At 36.5% G+C, this 23,785-nt stretch overlaps 1 protein-coding gene and 1 non-coding gene across 6 annotated transcripts in view; one reads left to right on the top strand and one right to left on the bottom strand.

Moving 5' to 3' along the window:
* Positions 1–1,346: 1,346 nt before the first annotated feature.
* Positions 1,347–23,785, bottom strand: part of ZFAND6 (zinc finger AN1-type containing 6) — a 75,168-nt gene continuing 52,729 nt past the window's right edge. For all 5 annotated transcript variants that reach the window (XM_030878461.3, XM_030878458.3, XM_030878459.3 and 2 more), the window contains 5 exons: positions 17,786–17,956; positions 16,430–16,538; positions 15,448–15,548; positions 5,088–5,201; positions 1,347–2,262 (listed from right to left, as the gene is read on the bottom strand). In XM_030878461.3, coding sequence (XP_030734321.1) covers positions 2,114–2,262; positions 5,088–5,201; positions 15,448–15,548; positions 16,430–16,538; positions 17,786–17,939 — 627 coding nt within the window. In that variant the 5' untranslated portion in view covers positions 17,940–17,956 and the 3' untranslated portion in view covers positions 1,347–2,113. The remainder of the gene's footprint in view (positions 2,263–5,087; positions 5,202–15,447; positions 15,549–16,429; positions 16,539–17,785; positions 17,957–23,785) is intronic.
* Positions 23,461–23,567, top strand: LOC115864743 (U6 spliceosomal RNA). Its single transcript, XR_004044104.1, has one exon. It is a non-coding gene; the product is annotated as a U6 spliceosomal RNA (small nuclear RNA).

Here is a 23,785-nt window from a genome sequence, read left to right as displayed (position 1 = left end):
GTACAGCCCTTAGCTAATACCACACTATTTTAATTAACATGGCTTCACAGTGAGTCTTAACATCAGCAGGAAAAATGCCCACCTCCCTGCTCCTTCCTTTCTGAAATGTCCTAGCCTTTTGCTCTCCTTTATCTTTTACTTTAGAATCACTTTAATAAGTTCCAAGAGAAAACTTGGTGGGATTTTTTGATAGGAATTGCTTTGAATCTATAGGTCTATTTGGGTACAAATGACATCTTCATGATATTGTCTGCCTAGCCACGAACATGTCTATTTTTTGAGGTCTTAGTTATCTCTTAATGTTTAAGAATTTTTTCTTAAAGAGGTCTTCAACATACATTGTTAATTTCCTAGGTACTTGGTATTGTAAAAGATGTCCTCCAGTTTTCTAGTTGTTTCTGCTATAAAGAAATGCAACTGCCTTCTGAAAATTAATGTTACACCTACCACCTAACAAAACCCTGTATTTCTGGTACTTTCTCTTTAGATTTATTTGGGCTTTCTAAAAAACAAACACGTAATGTACAAATAATGAGTTTACTACTTTCTATTTCTTATAAAATTGGCTAGGATCTCTGACACGATTTTTAATATAAGCACTGATAGTGGAAAACCAGCCCTTTGTTTCTGACTTTAAAGGGAAACGAATTTTCCTCTTTTTGGAAGATGCTTGTCTTTTGTTTATTTGGTTTTACATAGAAACTATCACCTTAAGGAAATTCCTTTTTAGTCCTAATTTATCAAGGGTTTTTATCATGAATGGGTATTAAATTCTAATAAATACTTTAACTGGATCTATTGAGATAGTCATAATGGTTTTCTCTTATTTACAGATTTCAATGCTAAGCCATCATTACGTATGACATATGAAGGTAGAATATACATACTAAGATAGAGTACACAAGTAGTAAGCAAACAAATGTAAACATAGACATTTGTATTGTAAAATACTATTTTAATCTGTTTACATATTTCAAGTTTTAAAAAGGTTGGCGGCCAGGTAAGTTTGAAACCACAGGACAAATGGTCTTTTGGAGGTCTTTCTACTTCACAATTCTCCAACTGCCGTGTTTGAGCTATGCTGTTTGTTTCTCTAATCCTACCAAAACGAAGCTTCTGCTAGATGCTAATTCAGTGTGACAGAGTTCAGAACAGAGAATCAGACAAGAGCTAGAAAATATGACATGTTCGACTCACAGGAATGTAAGATCACAGTTTGTCATCCTAAGATTACTCACAAACAGATGTGAGTTCATCTCACAAAATTAAGTAAAGTAGAAAACTGAAGGACCAAAGTCAAAATGAACTACCAGAAAGAATAAGAGAAAAAGTAATACAAGGGAACATTATGGTTTTCCTTTTTATTTAATCAAAGACTGGTAGATAAACATAAATACAGCACAATTACTTCAGATCATTCTTCATATTGTATACACACAGACCAATGAACACAATCTGAAAGAAACCTGCAGTCAGCAATGAAATGCATACAGCTTTTCCTTCCCTTGCTCAAAAAAATTTAAAAACACACAAACTTAGAATCTCTTCAGCACACACTCTCCTGTGACAAATGATTCAGACATAAATAGTGGGTGCAAAGAAACTATATGCTAACATATGTATAACCTTTGTTAATGAAAAACAGAAGCAGCCATAATGATTAAGATACATTCAGTTACTGATAACTAGTTGTGCCCTAAAGGGCATTTATCAAAAGAGAAATCGTGCTGCAGAGAAAAGCTATATATACATACACAATGAGAAAATAAACTGCAAGATTAACGCATGCATGTTTAATACTGGAAAAATCACAGCCCTCCAACATTTCTCCACGTTTGTTATAAAAGCCCTCGGCACTCAACTAAAATTAAAATGATCTTAAAAGGATAATACTTGTAAAGTTTACTTAAGTCTTTTCAGCCACAGAAACTGCAATGTAAATAAATGTTCAGAGTCATTTTCAAAACAAAAACAAAAATCTATTCTTCTGATGACATGCATGATTAAAAGGTCTATGCAAGATACATTGCTCTACATTCCCAATGACTAGGAAAAAAAACCTCAAGTCAATTTTTAGTTTGCAGATGGTCAAAGGATTTTGTATTCCAGGAGTTCAAATCTTCTGGATCTTTTCACCAACAACTACTGGATTTTCTTTTCTGATTTTCTCAGCAGCATCAGCTTTGTAATTGTAAGAGCAATTGTGTACATCTGAGTAACGGTGTACACCACAGTAAACATTTCCACACCGACATTCAAACCCTGAAAATGGATTAATACACATACGTGAGTTGAATGGAAGGTCTAAAAATATTAAACTCTCTAGCATAATTAATGTTAAAAAGATCATATATTTAGGGCAGCAATCTAAAGAATCATTCCAAACAAGCAGTTTCACAACCTAGTAACATTCTCAAAATCCATAGCTGATAGCTTCATTTCTTTTTCCTACCTACAAATACAAATACAAGTTTGTATCAGCAGACCAAGTCATAACCACTTCTCTGAGCTCAAGTTTTCACCCGTGACACAAATTGCTTCCTATCAAAAACAGGGTTGCTAAATTGAAACACTCCTCAAATACTACAATGTGAAAAAATAAGCATACTGTCAGAAGGCAATCTTAAGATTTAATTAAGGAAGAGGAAATGAAACTTTTGACAGAACTGTTAACAAATAGCATAGTATATTAGCTTTCCTTGGCTAACCTCCAATGGAGAGGTGAACTGTAATCTGGCTGAGTGATTTACAGCATGAGATGTTACGGTTGCCTAAGCCTGAATCTATTTACTAACACAGGCAAATTACTTGACCCTTAGCTTCTGCATCTCTAACTTTGGAATCGGTTACAGTAAGAATTAAATGAGGAAGTATTAAGTGCCTAACATATAGTAAACATGCAATAAATGCTACTGATTTTAGGGAAATGCCCCAAGAACTGAAGCCAAAACAGAGAAATAAGCAGTGTGGATAGTCTTTAAATAAAACCAGTCCTGCACCCCCAAATTAGGATTTTATGGTATGATGGAATTACTGGAAATGGAAGATAGGAATCAAAATTTTAAACATTGACATTTGATGTAAACTTCCTTTACCAAATTTTTTTAAACTTCAAAAAGATACTCTGTAACTTCATAATTTTCTTTTATTTTTAAAATTTTATTATTATTTTTTTGGCTGCACCACACAGCTTGTGGGATCTTAGTTCCCCGACAAGGGACGGAACCTGGGCCCTCGACAGTGAAAGTGTGGAGTCTTAACGACTGGACCGCCAAGGAATTCCCCTATAACTTCATAATAATGAATGAAAAATGGAGCCAAGAATAATACTAGACTGACAAGACAGAAATTACTAAGTCGCAGCCTTCTTTCTAATCGTGAAGTCCAAGTTTCTGAGGTTTAGAAAGACAGTATTTGATGCTAAATATGTACACTTTAAAATGCCTTACTTGTTCACGTCTGTACTCTTTAAATAAATACATTTGCCAAGGCATGGGCCAGTCTTAAACATCTCTGATATCAGACTGTAAATCTCCTTTCCTCTTTATCTACACCTTAGCCAGATAAACCTTCCTAAAACACAATTTACTCAAAATCTTATCTTGGGCTTCCCTGGTGGCACAGTGGTTAAGAATCCGCCTGTCAATGCAGGGGACACGGGTTTGAGCCCTGGTCCGGGAAGATCGCACATGCTGCGGAGCAACTAAGCCCATGCACCACAACTACTGAGCCCATGTGGCACAACTACTGAAACCCGCGCACCTAGAGCCTGTGCTCTGCAAAAGTGAAACCACCACAATGAGAAGCTCATGTACCGCAATGAAGAGTAGCCCCGGCTCGCTGTTACTAGAGAAAGCCCACGCACAGCAACAAAGACCCAACGCAGCCAAAAATAAATTTAAAAAAACAAACAAACTTATCTCCTCTTAAGCCAATTTCTTAGAGTATTCAGCACAATGTCTGGCACATAGTAAACAATAAATGGTAACTATTTATAGCTGCAACTGTTCCCCATCAATTAACCACAGTACACATCATTAGCCTTATCTCTATGGTGGTATCTAACCCCCTTCTTCATATATTTTGTGCTACAATCCCCTTTTACGGTCCCCTAAACATGCCCTATCCTTTCTGTGAGCTTTTGTTCAAGGTATTTTTTTTTTTTTGCCTGAAATGCTCCCATTTCCATCACTTATTAAGTCCTACTCATCTTTCAAGACCCAGCTGAAACATTCTACCTTCATGACTTTGATGGGCCTCTACTCCTCTTCTTTTATATAAATTAATCACATCCATCCCTGAATTCCCAAAGAAATCTATTTGACTGCACTTAAATGTACTCTCTTTGCCAAATATCCAAGTAATATTTCAAACATTTTCTTCTCCCGCTCTCTTTTTTTTTTTTTTTTGCGGTACACGGGCCTCTCCCGTTGCGGAGCACAGGCTCCGGACGCGCAGGCTCAGCAGCCGTGGCTCACGGGCCCAGCCGCTCCGCGGCATGTGGGATCCTCCCGGACCGGGGCATGAACCCGTGTCCCCTGCATCGGCAGGCGGACTCTCAACCACTGCGCCACTAGGGAAGCCCCTCCCTCTCTTAATAACAATCCCAGCTAACAGCTCTGTTACAGTAGTCAACATGTATTGATTACTTATTGCGTGGCAGCACGCGGCTATCACCTTACATATGAGCTCTCTGAACCCTCATGACAACCTGTGACTAGCTACTTTACATAGAGAAAGTACTTCACAGCTCACCAAGGACTTAAATATTCTCTCACACACAACAATTTCGGCTCTCTGAAGGCAGGAGCCACACCTTTGCCCCTTCACAGCACCTGGCGCACTGACCTTACCTGTCTAATATTCTCAAACTCAGCTGAAATGAATTTTTAAAAGAAAAGCTATTCATTTTACTATTAGGTATGTAATTAAAGCTACTTTTATTTAAGAAAATTCAGAAGGTGAAGCATATCTATTATTAACTCATATGGGAACAAAAAAACAATCTTAATTGAAGCCATTAATAGTAAGTCATGCATCATCATAAATAAAATCTTAATTTTAAATCATGTGATTTAGGCCCTTACCAGTAAGTCCCACTTTCTTCCTGCACATGAAACAGCGATTCTTTTTTTGTTTTGGTTTTTCAAGAGACTTGCTTTCCTCTTCAGATGGCTGCTGTGCCGTTTCTGATACTGAAGCTGATAAAAATAGGAAGGTGGTAAAATTTAATTATTCAATGAGATTTTGAAATTTGGGTGGTTGTTACCCCTCACCCCACCCCCATTGATCTGTTTATTCAGAGGATAACTGAGTAATTTATTTATTTACTAGCATGGAAAGATGCTCACATTAAGTTACAAAGTAGTTTATATAATATGACCCCCTTTTGGTGAAATGCATATATATATGTTAAGTATGCATGTATGTATACACACATGGAGAAAATCTAGACTATACACTGACTTGTTAACAAGTGACTCTAAAAGCACTATATTTTCTAAAATTTCTAATAATTATGTATTTGACCAATAAAAGACATACAAAACACAAATACTACTTGGGTATTCTAAGGGAGTGTGTAAGAAAATGGTCACATGCAAACTTCTAAATACTGTTGAGCTCAGAACTATGTAGACTTCAAAGAGAATAAGGGGAAAAAGCCTGAAACCAAGATTTAGTGGAATACTAAGTATGTTCAAAATTCTCAGAATGTTTCATATAAAACCTTTAAAATATTGAGAATAAGATAAATTGATTAAAATGTTACAATTAAGATAATAAATTGATTTAAGTGTTGAAGCCAAGGCCAGCTGCATCAAAATTCAGGTCTAATTATTGCCCCTAAATCCTAACTAATGTGACCCCTGCCACTCCCTCTCACTAACTACCCTGGCCCTCCCAAATGCTGTTACTAGAGTTAGAATCTATCAGGTGACCTAGCAGACATGGTATCTTGTGCTAAAACAGTCAGTGACTTGCCAGGGATCAAGGATTTAACCTCTCCAATTTTATCACCAACCAGTCCTCCTTCTTCAGTAATCTACTGCTTAACCAATCTATGGGACTATGCCAGGTACCTCTGCTGTGTACAACCAATTCAAAAGGGCTTCCTTTCTCTCATTTCACCATTCAATTGCCCTTTAAAGCCTCCAGGAAACCCTGTCTCAGTTCTCTTGCAACGTTTCATTCTGATTACCCTTAATTCCCTTAAGTACTCTCTACCAAATTCTGGGCACTTCACATGAGCCCCCTCTTCCATCCATGCTTCACACATTGCATCCAAGTCATCTGCCTTACATGAGAATCTAATGATGTGCCCTCCAATGTTTAAAATTCTTTGACGACTCCCCACTAACCCCCAGGATAAATAAAGCCCAGAGGTCCTTCAGGATTTTTCTCATCCTTCTTTTCTAGCCTTGTCTCTCACCATTCCTCAACAATAATCCATGCTTCAGGCATAGTGAAGTATTTGCAGTTTCCCTGAACATACTAAATTCTCTCTTACCTCTGGGTTTTTTGTAAAAGTTGTCCTTTCTATGTGGAACACTTTTCCTATGCCCCCTTGTCCCTCTCCTCCTTACCTGGCTAACTCCAATGTGTCTTTTTTGTTTAAGCTTATATTATCAGCTCTTACTCCATTCCCTCCCCCACAACTTAGACTAGGAAACCCTACTATGCCCGGTAGCACTTTCTGCACTATTATATTATAAATGCCTTTTTTTCCCCCCCGGTACGCGGGCCTCTCACTGTTGTGGCCTCTCCCGTTGCGGAGCATGGGCTCCGGACGCGCAGGCTCCGCGGCATGTGGGATCTTCCCGGACCGGGGCACGAACCTGTGTCCCCTGCATTGGCAGGCGGACTCTCAACCACTGCGCCACCAGGGAAGCCCTGTAAATGCCTATTTGACTTTAACCTGCCCTTAACCTTTCAGGGCAGGAACCTGTCATTTTCATCCTTGTTACCAGTGCCTCCTACTACACAGCAGGCATTCAATAAATATCTGTTGAACTGAATTAGTACTGAGTTATTTACCTATTGTATTTATGTGCTCCATTTCCCCAACTATACTGTAAGCCTGCTGAGAAGAGGGATAGCATCCTATTCCCTGTTTGAATTTCCAGCACCTATCACAGTGAACTACACACAGTAGATGCTCAAACATTTGATGCAATGGATTCTAACCTGCTTATGTCAACACATTATTAACAAAATATGACAAAAGGCAAAACACCACAAACTAACAAATAAATATGCATGAATGAAGAACTCTATAACATGATTATTCCACCTGGACATTCTAAAGCTAGATGGGAGACAGTGCTACCAATATCTACATTTTTTTTTTTTTGAAACAAAATGTGGATACATAAAGCCTTTTATTTTTAATAAGTAAATACCCCTAGAATGTAAGCTCCATGAGGGCAGGGGCTGAATGTCTCGCTTACTGTTTTATCCCCAGCTCCTAGAACAGTATCAGATAAGGTTGGGCTGTGTGTAAAGAGCTCAAAAATAGTTAACTTGCAATCAGAAAAGAATCTATTCTATTTATTACCTTTGAAATCTATAAGGCATACCTATTCTCCCAAGCAAGTCTGATACTCAAATATACTAATATAAATAATGCTTTACTGGCAGTAACAACACCACTATCCCACAAGATTACATATTTAACAGAACCAATTTAACTACTGAGACACAAACTTTGGTATCTGGAATAGTGAAAATACATTTACCTACTATGGATACAAATGCTACTGCATACCTCAACAGAGACATTTCACAGTATTAACCCTAAAGATCTGTCAAAGCAAACGGTTTCTCTTTAACTGAGGTAACTGCATAACCTTTGAAGTGAAGGATCAGGTGGCACGCTAAAAGCTTATAAACTAGGGTTCAAATTTGAGGCTGACCAATGTCCACTATATCCTCATCAGACTAAGGTAACCTTAGCTTACCTGCAGTTAATGGCTGGTACCTGAATTTAAACATTTACCAAATGAATTCATGGGCAAGATGATAACAGTATTTTGTAAAAGTCTAAGATTCTTAGAAATTACTCCTGTTTCCCCAATTTTCATGTGAGATTTAAGATCAAAGCAAACCATAATTATCAAACTCTAAGTTACGTAAAAGGAAACAATCTTTTAAAACGGCCATACTAAATAAATAAATAAGCAAGCAAGCCATACAGTAGACTAAGGGCCAAAGGGCCATACTCTTATTGAACCTGAAGCCAAAATAAGGACAGTTTCCTCAGAACTAGGCAGTTTTTCATATTCTGAATTGAGAATTGTAAACAGAGAATACCCACTTGTTAATGATAAAGAACAGGTGGCTGCCTGTGTTGCATCCAGTGGTCCTAAAGGGCTATTTGGGAGGCCTATGCAATGGCATAAAGGCTGAGAGATAAACTGTACAGCACTTGCTAATAATTTTTAATGGTAATCTCAACTAGACAAAGCCTTCTGACCACTACTTTAAAGATACTTCAAAAAGCACCAGGCAGGTAAAACTGGTTTAACTACCCACATGGAGGACCACATTCAAGAGGAACAAGGCCCTATGCTCTGCATCCTGTGGAAGGAAGGAAGGAAGGAAGGGAGGGAGGGAAGAAAAGAAAGAAAAGAAAGAAAAAAGTACACAAATATAACAATGAGTACATAAAACTATTTAGCACTACCTGTTTGGGGGCATAGTCAAGACACATGGTGAAAAATAAAACTGAACATAAGATGACATTATTACGTAATCCCCAAACATTATCTTACAGTAGATACAATATCTATGTAATATAGCATATATACCTTACATATATGGATATATGTTATATATATAACATATATCCATATATATAACTTGTCATGACAAGTCTCATTCAAGGATTAGACTAAGCATTCTGAGGGTGGGGACTATTTCTGTTCACCACTGTATACCCAGTGCTTACACAGAGTGGTTGCTCAACAGATACTGAGTGAATAAATGTACACTTTTACAATGACCCATTGGGATAAAATTCATTTCCCTTCTCTGGACTTCACTTTCTTACCTGCAAAATAAGGGGGAGAACAAAATGATCTTTATGTTATTCTTAGCTCAAAAATCCATTACAAGCCTTCCCTGGCGGCGCAGTGGTTAAGAATCCGCCTGCCAATGCAGGGGACATGGGTTCGAGCCGTGGTCCGGCAAGATCCCGTATGCCGAGGAGCAACTAAGCCCCTGCGCCACAACTACTGAGCCTGCGCTCTAGAGCCCATGAGCCACAACTACTGAGCCCATGTGCCACAACTACTGAAGCCCGTGCGCCTAGAGCCCATGCTCCGCGACAAGAGAAGCCACCGCTATGAGAAGCCTGCGCACTGCAACAAAGAGTAGCCCCTGCTCACAGCAACTAGAGGAAGCCCTCGCGCAGCAACGAAGACCAACACAGCAAAAAAAAATCCATTACAAAATGAAATTTTTTTTTAATATTCAAGAGAAAAATTAGCCTGCATAGCGGGCTAACGGTCCAAAAAAAATAGGGTCCAAAAAAAAATAATGAGAATCATATATTTAATTTTGTATTTTCTAGCAGGTATGTTAAAAAGTAGAAACAGATAAAACTATGTTATCATTTAAATAAAAAATCAATATGAAAAGTATTAACAGAATATTTCACTTTGTCTTTTTTGCTACTAAGTCTTCAAAAGCACTGTATATGTTACAACTAGAGTGTAACTGGCAAATAAATACGCACTAAATATCTAACTTCGGACTAGCCACATTTCAAGTGATCACATGAGGCTAGTGGCCACCATCCTGAAGAGAGCAGCTCTGTAAATGAGATCAGTTTCTAATAGCAGCTATCTGGAGGCAAAACACTGTTAAATGAATCCTTAAAATACAACTTTGTGTCATCTTATAACAAACAAAAAGAAGCAACCAACCTTCAAAATGGCTCTCTTCCCTTATCATGGATTAGAACCCAATACCGTAGAGATTTTCCATGACCTGATTCTAGACAATCTTTCCAACTTTAGTTCCAACACATACTTGTCTGAACTGGCCACTCTAGCAACTGTTGTTCTATCTCCCAAATTTCATGTTTTCCTACCAGTATGCTTTTGCTTTTACAAACTCTTCTCCAGCAAAAAAGCCCTCTTCATGGTGCCTATCTTTCACATAAATGGAGTCACACAATACGCTGGCCTTTTGTACCTGGCTTCTTTTATTTAGTATATTTTCAAAGTTCATCCACGTTGCAGCACGTATCAGAACGTCATTCCTTTTTACGGCCGAATACTATTCCAGTGTATGAATATACCACTCCTTGTTTATCCAATCATCTGTTGACAGTCATATGGGTTCTTTCTATATTTTGTTAATTATGAATAATGCTGCTATGAATATTCTTATATAAGTTTTTGTGTGAACACATTTTTTCAATCTCTTGGGAATTAGGAATGGAATTTCTTGGTCATTTAGTTAATTCTATTTAACTTTGAGTTAACTTTTTTAACTGTCAAACTGTTTCCCAAAGTGGCTGCACCATTTTACATTCCCAACAATAATGAATGAGGGTTCCAATCTCTCCACATCCTTAACACTTTGGCCATTTTTAGATCTTCTTTGGAGAAATGCCTATTCAAACCCTGTGCCCTTTTAAAAATTGGGTTCTCTTTATTGTAGAATTATATTTCTTTATATGTTCTAATCAGATATACAATTTGCAAATTTTTCCCCTTTCTGTGTTGTCTTTTCACTCTTGATAGTCCTTTGAAGCAAAAAGGTTTTTAATTTTGATGTAGTTCAATGTGTCTATTTTTTTCTTTGCTGAGCTGTAGGTGTCATGTCAAAAGAAACCTAATCCAAGGTCATGAAGATTTATGCCTGTTTTCTCTTACATGTTTTATAGTTTTAGCTCTTACATATTGGTCTTTGATGTATTTTGTGTAAATGTTTGTGTACCGAGTGAGGTAGGGATCCAACTTTATTTGTTTAAATGGCCCAGCATCATATGTTTTTTCCCTATGGAATGATCTTGGCACCACCTTGTTGGAAAATCAATTGCCTGTAAATGTGAGAATGCTATTTCTGGACTCTCAATTCTATTACATTGATCTATATGACTATCCTCATACTAGTACCATGTAGTCTTGATTATTGTAGCCTGTATTAAGTTTTTAAATTGGGAATTGTTAGTCCTCCAACTTTGTCCAGATTGTATTGGCTATTATCACCCACTCTTTAAAAATCAATCTCTGATTTTTAATCCACACAAATTCCTGATTTTTAGTTGAAAGGGACTATTCCTCTCTGATTGCTCTGAACCACTGGTCTGACAATTCAAGTTGGTATGAAGAAAGGAACCCTCAGAGCTGAAAAGACTATGAGAATTCTAATTTACTCTGCCACTCAGTGCAGAGATCCCCTCTACTTTGTTCCTGACAGTAAGTCAGCTCTCTGAAAACACTTCTGTGACAGAGAGCTCACCACCTTAGTCATGATTACATTCTACTGCTGGAAAGCTTCAATATTCTCTTATGCTAAGCCTCCCCAAACACTGGTATTATACAGAATAAGAATATCCTTTGTAGTTATTAACAAAACACATTTCATCTTATTTCACTGACTTCTAATAACTTCTAAGGTGGACATGGTTATTATTCTCCTTCAAAAGTAATTAAAATAAGGTTCAGAGAAGAGGAGGTGTCAAGATATGAAAATAGGACTTCTGAATCCAAATTCCATATTCTTTTTACTCTGCTCCAATACCTGAGGGACTGAGAGGTTAACTGAAGTTAAGCATATTGTTCTAATAGAAATGAAGTATGATAGTTTAGAGTGCACAAAGACACATAAAAAAGTTTTCATTTTTAAAAAGCTAAGCTGGGACTTCCTTTGTGGTCCAGTGGTTAAGAATCCGCCTGCCAATGTAGGGGACACGGGTTCGAGCCCTGGTCTGGGAAGATCCCACATGCCGAGGAGCAACTAAGCCCATGCTCCACAACTACTAAGCCCACGCTTTACAGCCCGCAAGCCACAACTACTGAGCCCACACACCACAACTACCGAAGCCTGTGTGCTCTAGGGCCTGCATGCCGCAACTACTAAAGCCTGCGCACCTAGAGCCCGTGCTCCGCAACAAGAGAAGCCACCGCAATGAGAAGCCCGCGCACTACAACCAAGAGTGGCCCCCACTTACGGCAACTAGAGAGAAAGCCCATGTGCAGCAACAAAGACCTAATGCGTCCAAAAAAAAAACTTGAAAAAAAATTTTTTTAATACAAAGCTAAGCTTTCATAAACTGGAAATCTGTCATTCCTAACTGATACTGTGTAAGTGAGGTACTGTTGTTTATTAAGTTAAAAGGCATAATTAAATGAGAAAGATGCAGTAATATGGTAAATTCTCAGGTAAACATGAAAAAAATTCTTCAGAGCTTCTCCGTTAAACAGGAGAAAAATTATTCAGAGCCGTGAGGACAAAATGGAAGCAGTACCAACCACCTGGTGGCAACTTACCTAATTATAAGCAGAATACCTACAGAGAAAAAAAGCTGTTTCAAGGACACTATTCTGAAAACTCCAACGACAATGTTAGGAAATTCTGGCTTAGGCACACAGATGCTACTCTTGTACCCTCTTCTACCTGGGATGATCTTCCTATCTAAAAAAATTTCCCTTGAGGAATACAAGTGGAATAATAAGGAAGAGAAGAGATACCTGGGTAGGTCACCAAACCAGTTGATCCTACCCTGGGAACTGAGGGAGGGCTGGATATGGCAACAGAAACACACACAAGAACATCCTAGTCCAGGAAGCACCACAACTGTCTCGTGGAAAGAATAATGGCCTAGAGTCAAGTGCCTAGGTTCCAGTTACAGCTCAAATGACCACAGGACTTGAGTCAAAGACTTCTCTTTTCGTCCATCTATTAAGTAGATGGAAAAAATATTCTCTGCATTTGTTCCTATCAAATAGGGAAGTCACAAGTACATTATGTGTTATGAGTGTATGTGTATATATATACACATATTCGTGTGCATGTTTATAATAAAAGACATTTTTAATTCAACAGTATAAGACATTTTTTAAAAACTAGGCTGTTAAGAGATTTTACCCATTGAAAACGAATCCTCTCAAACTCAGATGAAACTTACATCTGATTGTTCAAAGATTCTGCTATGCTGAAATTATGAATGCTAAGTTTTTAAAAGGTACTTAAAAGTTAATACTGGTTTAACTTAAAAGTCACTGAAATTACAGTGAAAAAAGGAGGCTATACAATTTAAAACCCCTCTACAATTTCTCCTAATATGGCATCAAGACCACTGTTTGCATTAATGTATCTATGGCTATGTGGAGAAAACTATATTGTTCTCCATACACCATAAATGTCACTTCATATTACATTAGTTCACACAATCTTCATTTTTTGTCAAACTTGCAAAACAACTGCTATTTTATTCTTTTTCTTAAAAAAAAAAATAAATTTATTTATTTATTTTGTTTTTGGCTGCGTTGGGTCTTCGTTGCTGTGTGTGGGCTTTCTCTAGTTGTGGTGAGCAGGGGCTACCTCTTTGTTGTGGTGCGTGGGCTTCTCATTGCAGTGGCTTCTCTTGAGGAGCACGGGCTCTAGGGTGTGCAGGCTTCTGTAGTTGCAGTACATGGGCTCAGTAGTTGTGGCTCACGGGCTCTAGAGTGCAGGCTCGGTAGTTGTGGTACACGGGCTTAGCTGCTCTGCCGCATGTGGGATCTTCCTGGACCAGGGACTGAACCTGTGTCCCCTGTCTTGGCAGCCAGATTCTTAACCACTGCACCACCAGGGAAATCCCTGCTATTTTATTCTTAAGCAGCATATATTTTCCCACTAGCAACATTCTAAAATTTGTTCGATTGTAAGACATAAATAACACCTTCATGGTTGGCAGCCTATTCTCATTCTTCCTTACTTAGCTCTCTCTCAAAATTGCTAAGCAACCTTTGCTTCTTGAAAACTCTCTGTTGACATCTGTGGCCTAAAACTAACCAGGATCTAGATGACTTCTTCCTCTCCCCTTTGCTGACTCATTATCCTACTTGCTCTTCTTGATTTTGCCTCTCATTTTCAACCTATGCCAAGGACTTCCAAATCTCAGACATAATACTGATCATACATTTAAATACCTATTAACTATCTACAACCTCCAATTGAGATTTTAAGTTTTGAAATTTGACCACTTCCAATTTACTCTATCTAAAATCTTGTCTAACCATTACTTCTTTCAACCTCCCTGTCGCAAACAACCACACCATTGCCATTTCAACTGTCATACAACTGAAAGCTTTAATACCACCCCTGTCTTATTTCCCACGTCTAATGGATAACTAGATTTGGGGAATTTTTCTATTTCTGTTTTTAAAATATTCCTTATCTCTGCCCAACCTTAAACTTTCCTATTTAATTAAAAAATAAAAATTATTCACCTAATACTTATGTTATACTGGAATACTTATGTTGGTCAGACAGTATATTTTTCTATGGCAAAATCTACAAAGAGGCAAATTATGCCAATCATTTGTTGGGCATGAAATCAGAGGAAGGGGAATTAGCTAGCTTAACTGAATTTAAACTTCAGCAAACTTCAGCTAGGATTGCCAGATATATCTGTCACCACCCTGTGAACACCATGTACAATGGAAAGGTTTCACTGGGCATGGCATCTTCTCCCTTTAAATCATGCCATAGGTAAAATGACACATAGCTCATCTTTGGACTTGTCTTTCCAGAGTATCCTTCTCAATTTACACATTGTTTCCACACAGTAATAGAATATAACTAAGCACAGATTTTTAACAGCATCCTAAATGCCTCCTCCACCATCTCTGCCCACTAAGAAAGCCTTCAAACACATTTTCAAGTCTTCCTAGATCCACTTCACTTTAATCCACATAATGTGGATATAAAGAGCATGGGCAAGAACAAGAGACACCATGCTATAAATAAGAGTAACTGAATGTGACTGTTGTGCTGGAAGTCACACACGGGGAAAGAGGGGGTCACTGCCAGTCAAAATAATCAGTCACTTAGATAACCTGAGTCAAAAGCAAGAGATTCCTCTCAAACCAGCAGCCCCAGTTTGCTGGGAGAGGAAATAGTATTTAGGTTAAATTGGGCAAAACAGTAAAAGAGAACAGTATAATACCACCACTTATTCATTTAATTATATTTCTTAAACAAAACAGATTTTTAATTTTCTATGTTTATGCTGATGACCTAATTATATATAAGTGGGAAATGGCTCCCAACATTGCAGTCAATTAAATACTTGAGGATATAAAATATTCTGCTCATAAAGAAAACAAATGTAAAAATACGTTATCTTAGGCAGGTAATTTAAAAAACATACGCATCTAAGATAGTGCCTGGCTTGTAATATTCAAATGTTAAATAAATGACAAAATATACGCTAGTTCATGTGCAAACCTTGCAGGTCTTCTGTTTCAGGTATTGCTTTATCCACAGATGTACTGTCCACTTGGGAAGATGCTACAGATTCTGATAAAAGTGACTGATTTGATACAGGGCTAGAAAAGCAAAAATATTTAGATTTTAAAAGATGATCTCTATGCATGAAGAGTAACTAAAGTGATTAATAAGTAAGAGTTCACATATGTAAGTAGATCATTAAGACAAGAATTAATCAGAGATACTTTTTTTTATAACTTAAACATAACTACAGAGCTTTGAAACTTGAGACCAATTTGGACCAGAAGTTTATTGCTTTGAAAATAAAGCAACAGTATATGTCCACTGTGTATGAATTCACTAAATGAAAACTAGTATGATAAAGACATAATTCAGGAACCCTAATACAAAGTTCTATATGATACACTTGCATAGCAGAACTGAACATCTCCCATCATAAACTGGAAAAAGGAACTTCAGAGTAGAAACTTAATATCTGTTTCCTAACAGTAGAGTAAGAATAAAACAAACATTTCTGTGTTTTCAGGCTTCTAAATGATGTGACTTCAAAGTTAAAAAGAAAAAATACACTACAGTACAAATAGGTATCAGTACCACATCATGATATTAAACGAAGGGAACCTGTGACAAGACTGTACTTTTTAATACAAAGCACTAGTACTTGCATAATAAGCCTACGACTAGAAGAACTGAACATGCTTCAGAAGGACTTCAAGGGTTGGTCAGGATATATTATGAAAAGAAATAAAGAAAAACTTGTCTGAAAGGAAATCTGAGACTTAAAAAGACAACTCCCTACTCCCACCCCAATTTAAAACCAATAAAAAGATTTTTCTGACTAGTCACTAATAATAATAATTTTATGCCAGTTAATCCTAAGCTGACTACACAGTTTTCCTTCTTAACAGAACTGATCATATGGAATATATGCTTTACTTTTCAATAGCTTTCCAATCACACTTCAGAGGCTACATCTTACCTTGGCTGCATAGATGAAGATGTAGAGTCTAACGCCGACTGAGTTTCTGGGACACTGCCATCTGTGCACTGAACTGGTAAAGACTCAGACAGACTACTGACAGAAGGTGCTGTAACAGGACCACATCTCAGGTTAGTGACTCTGTACCCTGGGCAGGCCAACACCTCATCTACAAAAATCAAGATCAGTTTTCCACGAAATATAGTATATGGATTTTGTTTTACTATATGATAAGCCGGTTCATTACTTTAGTTAAAATTTTTTCAATAGTTTGCCTATGAAAAGAATGCTGATTTTAACCAAGGAAACCATATACAAAATGTATATATCCAAAATTAAACTACGATTTCTTAGGACTGATTATTACCCAAACCCTTTAATTCACAAATGTCTTCCAAGTACTAGCGCACAAATATTTCAAATAAAAAAGAATTTTGCAGTAAGGCAAACATAAGTTCAAAATTAAAATCTGTGCTCAGGTTATATTATTCTACCTGTTCTTTAAAAGGCAGAAATGTAGATGATGACTTAAAAAACAATAATTTATATTCATTTGATCTTAGCCTTAAGTAAAGAAGTTTTGATTAAATGATTCTAGCTTCTGGCTTCAACACGAAGCAATGATGAGAAAGACTCTACACACAATTTTAAATGAACTAAGTAACAGCCTGCACTTTCATTCACCACGAAAACCTATACATTTAGGCATTAAGCTACATGAGAACTATCCTAGATGAGTACCATTAACACTTTACTTTTGCAAAGCTTATACTCAAAATCCTCATGATCCTTCTTACACAACTACTGAAACAAAAGCCACTTCATTTCCAGGAAAATCCTTTGACATAAAAATGCATAAAGAACTCAAATGAACTGGGGATGAACATCCCTTTCTCTGAGTCAAACTGTTACATCTCTCCTTCCTAATGGAGAAAGGCTTTTTCTACAGTCAGCTGTGGCTATATATAACTCACTCTTTCCTTCTACAACTGTCTTGGCTTCAAAAGTCATCCTAGATGAAAGAAGCAAGGTCCTCGTACAGCCCTCACTCCCTTACACCTTATTTTCCAAGACAGCTATATATACTTGAATGAAGTGTGCCTCTATTTTAATAAGATAATAGAATTCTCTAACACAGCAAGTAAGAAGTAGTTCTTTTCAATGGGTAAAGATACTCCTATTCCTGTTTCCCTACCACTGATAATCACATTATGTAATGAGACATTTTCCTGATGTAAGTGTAGTAAAAGAAGTAAAATGTGAAAGTAGAAAAAGGTACTGGGTACCCTGTGCTATTCAGGTATATCTCAATTATGAATAGTGCTGTGTTTTACTTACCAGGTAAGAATTACTTACCAGGTGGGCTTATTCTACCATTACTACTATTCTGTCTTTGAAGATGTTCTTTATAACATACTGAACACATGCCATTTGTACGAGGGTTTCCATAAAATCCGCAGCCAGTGGAACAAAGCATAGGCACTTGGCTGTGATTAGTTTCTTGAGCCATGTTCCTCTGTTGCACACCTGAAATTTACACAGAATTAGCAAAGAACTCAGACACACACTACAATCATACATTATCCAAATTTGCTTTATATAATAAAGGAAAATGCACTTATACTCTGCCCTAAAGCACTCTGTGCAGCTGCCTCAACACATAGGCTGAGGTAGAGACAGAAAAAAATAAAGATCAAAAGGATACAAACTGAACTTTTATCTCCGACCCACTGTATACAAGTCGGTCTGTACTGGTTCAAAAAATGTTATGAACTAGAGAAGGGAATCTGTACTAAAGACTCCGCACCATCAGAATGTTAAGGAAAATCCTTTAAGTCTAGGTTCAGCTTGGACTCCTAGTAATGAGAAATACAGTTCGCTATGTGTTATATTATTAACTTTTAAGCATTTAAACTTTTGCTGAAAGTTCATGTTTTAACTTGCATAATGTTTTCTGTTTAAAAAGCATTGAACAGAATATCAATGCTGGTGAAGATGTGGAGAAATTGGCAGAACACTGGAAAAATGAGAAGTTGTGTCAATCTTTTTGGAAAGCTATGTGGCAACTCACCTTAAGAGCCTTGTAAAAAGATTGCCCTTTTGAACCAATTCTCGTTCAACAGAATAACTAGGGTATAATCAGGAGAAAATTATATATACATACATATGTATATATATATACATACACACACATACAAGGGATGTGTTTTACAGTATATTTATAATGCTGAGAAACTTAAAATAACTTAAATATCTAATATTAGGAGAATGGATTTTTTTCAAAAGTTAAGCAGTCATTAAAAATATTTTAGAATTCTTTTTGAAGGAGGAAATTGCTGATAATGAATGAAAAAGCACAATATGAAATGTATATACAATATGTTGCCAATTAGGACCAAAAAATGCATCTATTAACCATCAATAAGGATAAGAAAGAATATATCCAAGGATGGCAAAGCTAACTGTGATTTTTTTTTTTTCTGATTTGTACCTTCTCTGTACTTTTAAAATCCTCTTAAATGAAGATACTACTTATGTAATTGGGAACAAAATATTTATTTATTTTTAGAGTTATTTAAAATTTAAAAACTAACAGGCAGAGGAACTGTTTGGGAACCACACAGGCAATAATCAATTACAGCAGATGGAAGAACCCCATGTGCCATTTCTCCCATACAGCAAGTGGCTCTTTGGCATAAATAACATGAGAAGGTAATAAGAGGTTCTATCTCACTTTATTAAAAAACAAAACAAAACAAAAGCCTCACAAATGAAATGAAGTTTCCTCCAAAATGCGCGTATGTGTATTTACAGATGAGTGTATGTTCAAAGATCATACAGGACAAGACTAAGCGAAGGACACTGTTCTGCCACTGAAGTTTCCCTGAATTGATAAACATTCACTGTTTACCATTAACAGATTTTTTTTCTTCACCTAAATTATTTGAAAAGACAGTTGTAGAATGGGGGGAGGGTATTTAATGCAAATTTCAGAACCAAGAGCAATAATGCATTTGACTCTACAAAACAAAGCAGGTTTAGCATTTGCCTTTAAAAAGAAAAACCTAAAACTGTTTAGAATCTTTAGACCTTTAGGCCTAGGAATATAAATAAAAGATCTTTAGGCCTAGGAATGTAATTTGGGATTCTGACAAACATCTTTTTTACTTCATGATGGCAAGTCATTTCAGAATCTAATCTTGGCTGCTCTGCTTTATACATTATGCTACTTTTAAAAACCCTCCCTTTCCTGTAGTTCTGTAAATACATATACAGTGTATCAAACTAAAAAAAAATCCATTAACAATGTTAGGATAGAAAAGCAAATGTCAAACATTTTGTTGATTTTGGGGGCCTATATTCATGAGGAATAGTGTGGTTGTCTGGTTTGGAATCAGGGTAATTGCTCAAAGTCATGGATGTAGCTAATAAGTGATGGAGCTGAGATTCAGTAGAAGTCCAAGCTCTAAATCAGTGGTTCTCAATGTTTGCTCCTTGGACCCCTGGGGAGGTCAAAACTGTTTTCATACTAATGCTAACTAGTTTGCCTTTTCCACCATGTTGACATGTGCATTTGCGGTACAAAAGCAATGGTGGCTAAAAACCTGGAGCTTCATCAAGGAGCCAAACCATAACAGTGGCAGTGAAGTTATACTACCTTCTATTCTTCATCACCACACTGTGACAATAAAATTATTAATTTTATTAAATCTTGAGCCTGAACACACGTCTTGCTAATATTTTTTGTGACAAACTGGGAAGTACACATAAAGCATTCCTGCTGCATATAGGAAGTATGATGACTGAAGAAAAAGCACTTGTGCAATTGTCTGAGTTACAACCTAACCGAGTCACCTTTTTCACAGAACAAGTTTTTTATTTCAAAGAACGAATGACAAACTCTGGTTATTCAGACTTGAGTATGTGGCAGATATCTTCTCAAAAATGAATGAAGTAATAAGCCTGTCACTTCAAGAAAAAAAACTAATACTATTTATTGCCGAGGACAACATTCAAATGAAAAAAAGCTTGACAAGTTTCTCCAATTTTTAGAGAGTCTTTGATAAGGTCAGTGGTTATATTAATGACATGTGAGTAGTTGGTACTACTATTGACATTTGGAAGGTCTGCATAAGTCAGTAAACCAGTATTTCCTAAGTGACCAATGTATGACAGTACAAAATTATTCATGAACAAAAGATTTATTCAAAGTGAAAGAACACTGGATTTTAGAGTAACAGACAAAAGGTTTTTATATAGTATGAGATCCTACATTGCAACTATCCCTTTAAGAAACTACAAATTGTTACATTTTGGTGTAATATCGAAGAAGAGAAACCTCTATTATCTGAAAAGGTTATTAAAATACTCCTTCCTTTTCCAACTACATATCTGTATGACACCAGCTTTTCTTTTTAACATTGTAACAGAATGAATGCAGAGGCAACTATGAGAATCCTGCTGTTTGCTATTAAGCCAGACCTTAAAGAGATTTGCAAAAATGTGTAACAATGCCACATTTCTCACCAAACCATTTGGGCAGGGGGGAGGGAGAAATGGTTATTTTTCATAAAATATTTTTAAATAAATTAATAAATATTTTGTGATTTTTCTCACTTTAATTTGTAGCATGATAAAATTTTCGCTAGATATGACAAACATAAACAAAAGCTCTTCAACGTGCTCAATAATTTTAGAGAATACAAAGGTTCTGAAACCAAAAATTTTGAGAATCCACTCTGTAAACCATCAATGCAGGCAGAATCACCTCAAGAAGGCAAGCACTGATTCTCTGGGGAATGGGAGTACAAAAAAAAAACACCCCTTACTATTTATGTATAAAACACAGCTATACATATAATACATAAATAGATAACTATTATATATATGTGGAATTAAAATTTTATGGAGGTAGGAAGCCAATTAGGAAAAAACTGTTTTAAAAGGCTCCTGGGGATGGGGGGGAGGGCAATAAAGGAAAAAAGATTGAGAAACACTTTTGTTTTTTGGCTGCGCCGTGTAGCTTGTGGGATCTTAGTTCCCTTACCAGGGATGGAACCCGAGCAGTAAAAGCACCGAGTCCTAACCACTGGACTGCCAGGGAATTCTCGAGAAACACTGTTCTAAATCACCAACTATTCTATGCTACCTATTAATGACATTAAAATGATATGTTATAAGAATTAAAGAACCTTCCCCACTGGTACTGATAAATCTTTCAGTATATACTGGCAATGTACAAGCATCCGGAGAAGATAAATATCTTATTTCTATAAAAACTCAAGTAAATATTCACAGATTAAAAGTACAATATGACCACCAAGTTTTTTATATCACAATCCCTGCTTCTGAATAGTAAGACTAAAATTTAAAACATGTAACACTAGCAATTTCCCCAAGCCAAACTGCCCTGCACAGTTGCAAACTAGCAATTATTTTCATAAGTCAAGAGCTTTCTTATAAAAAGCTATTATCCTGGCAGATAAAAAGCACAAAAGATTTCACAGCTTACTTAAAAAGAAAAGAAAAAAAGAGAGAGAAAGAGAAAAAGGAAAAGAATCAGTGTTAGTTATTCATTTTTAGGCCACAAAATGTACCTTTCCATGAAGATTCAGGAAAAGACCAAAAGCCATAAAAGGGTATCTTAGTTTATCTTTATGTGTAGTGGCAAAGATGGGGTAGCTATGGAGAAACTGGAAATCTCGCATCCCCTTGCTACTGTACCTTTTTGGTAGGTAAACAATTTGGAGGACCCATTAGCTTGGCATTCAGGAAAGAAAAAGAGGAAAGAGCATGAGAAGGCAGAACAATTCCTTAATTGCTCTATGTATTGTGGGATTAGAAAACCACAAATCCAAGGAGGTAAAGAATGAGATTACCAGACATACAGAGAAAAATGGATTAGCATGGTGTAATTAAAAAAAAATTTACAAATTAAAGAGAATTCAGAAAATGTGATTTCTGACTCTTAACATTCATAATTAAACCTACAACTGACTGTCCTCCCTACCCCACTCGGATAGTACTTAGTTATTCAGAGCTTACTATGGGCCAAAAACTGTCTTTATTGTTTTATTTATATTATCTCATTTAATTCTCTCCAGAACCCTATGATGTTGGTATTACTGATATCCCCATTCTTAAATAAGGAAACTGATATTCAAAGAGACTGAATAACTTGCCCAAGGTCACATATCTAGTAAGCAATTAGGTCAATGTCCTTTTTTTTTTTTTTGGATCTAAAAAAACAAAGAGAATGACTTTCAAAGTCCATCCTGTCCCTGCCAAACATAAATTCATGAGCATTTATGAATTCTTATTCTTTTCATTTAAAGATAATTTAAACTTTCATTCATTTATTCAACCTTAAGATATTATGCAGCTTTAATTAGCTTAACCAAGTTCTTGAGAAAATTTGTTTTTCCTTTAAGTCTTTTAACCTAAAAATTCTCATTAGCATAAAAATTCAAGATCAAATATTAAGATTGCAAAGAAAATTCATTACCAATTATTCAAATTCTGACAAAAGGACAGCAATGAATGAATGCAACACAGACTCAATTATAACTGCAAATACATGTCAATTAAACTTATTTCCCTCTGCTTCATCCCATAGAATTTTAAGTCACCAAGTTCCAATAATTTTCATTCTGAAATATCTCATGCTCTTTTCTTCTTTGCATCCCAATTCTGACTTTATCACTTCACATCTGGGTTATTTTAACAGTTTTTTTCTTCTGTTTTACTGCCTCTCCTCACAATCCACTTATTTAAATTCTCCTAAAACACTCAGTTCTCATCGTATTACTTCTGTTCTAGTTACTAAATAATTTCCCCAGAAAGGAGTACTAGACCTGGCATTCATGCTCTACATAATTTACCTTAACCAGCCCAATCTCCCTGGAAAGTAAGCTGAGTGAAAAGTGAACAGGCTTGGGGGTCAGATCCCAGTTTTGCCGTTTTAATTACCTATAAGAGCTTGGACGTGTTACTAAACTTCCTTAAGTTCAACTCCTTAAAAGTGTGCTCAGGTGCTTGCTTCAGCAGCACATATACTAAAATTGGAACGATACAGAGAAGATCAGCATGGCCCCTACACAAGGATGATACACAAATTCGTGAAGCGTTCCATGTTTTTTCAGCCATAAAAAGAAACGAAATTGAGTTATTTGTAGTGACGTGGATGGACCTAGAGACTGTCACACAGAGTGAAGTCAGAAAGAGAAAAACAAATACCATACGCTAACACATATGTATGGAATCCAAAAAAGAAAAAAAAAGGTTCTGAAGAACCCAGGGGCAGGACAGGAATAAAGATGCAGACGTAGAAAATGGACTTGAGCACACGGGGAGGGG

Source organism: Globicephala melas, chromosome 2, assembly GCF_963455315.2.
Source record: "Globicephala melas chromosome 2, mGloMel1.2, whole genome shotgun sequence".
Taxonomy (NCBI): Eukaryota; Metazoa; Chordata; class Mammalia; order Artiodactyla; family Delphinidae; genus Globicephala; species Globicephala melas.
The sequence above is the reverse complement of the archived record's forward strand: the minus strand, read 5'-3'. Positions and strand labels throughout refer to the sequence as shown.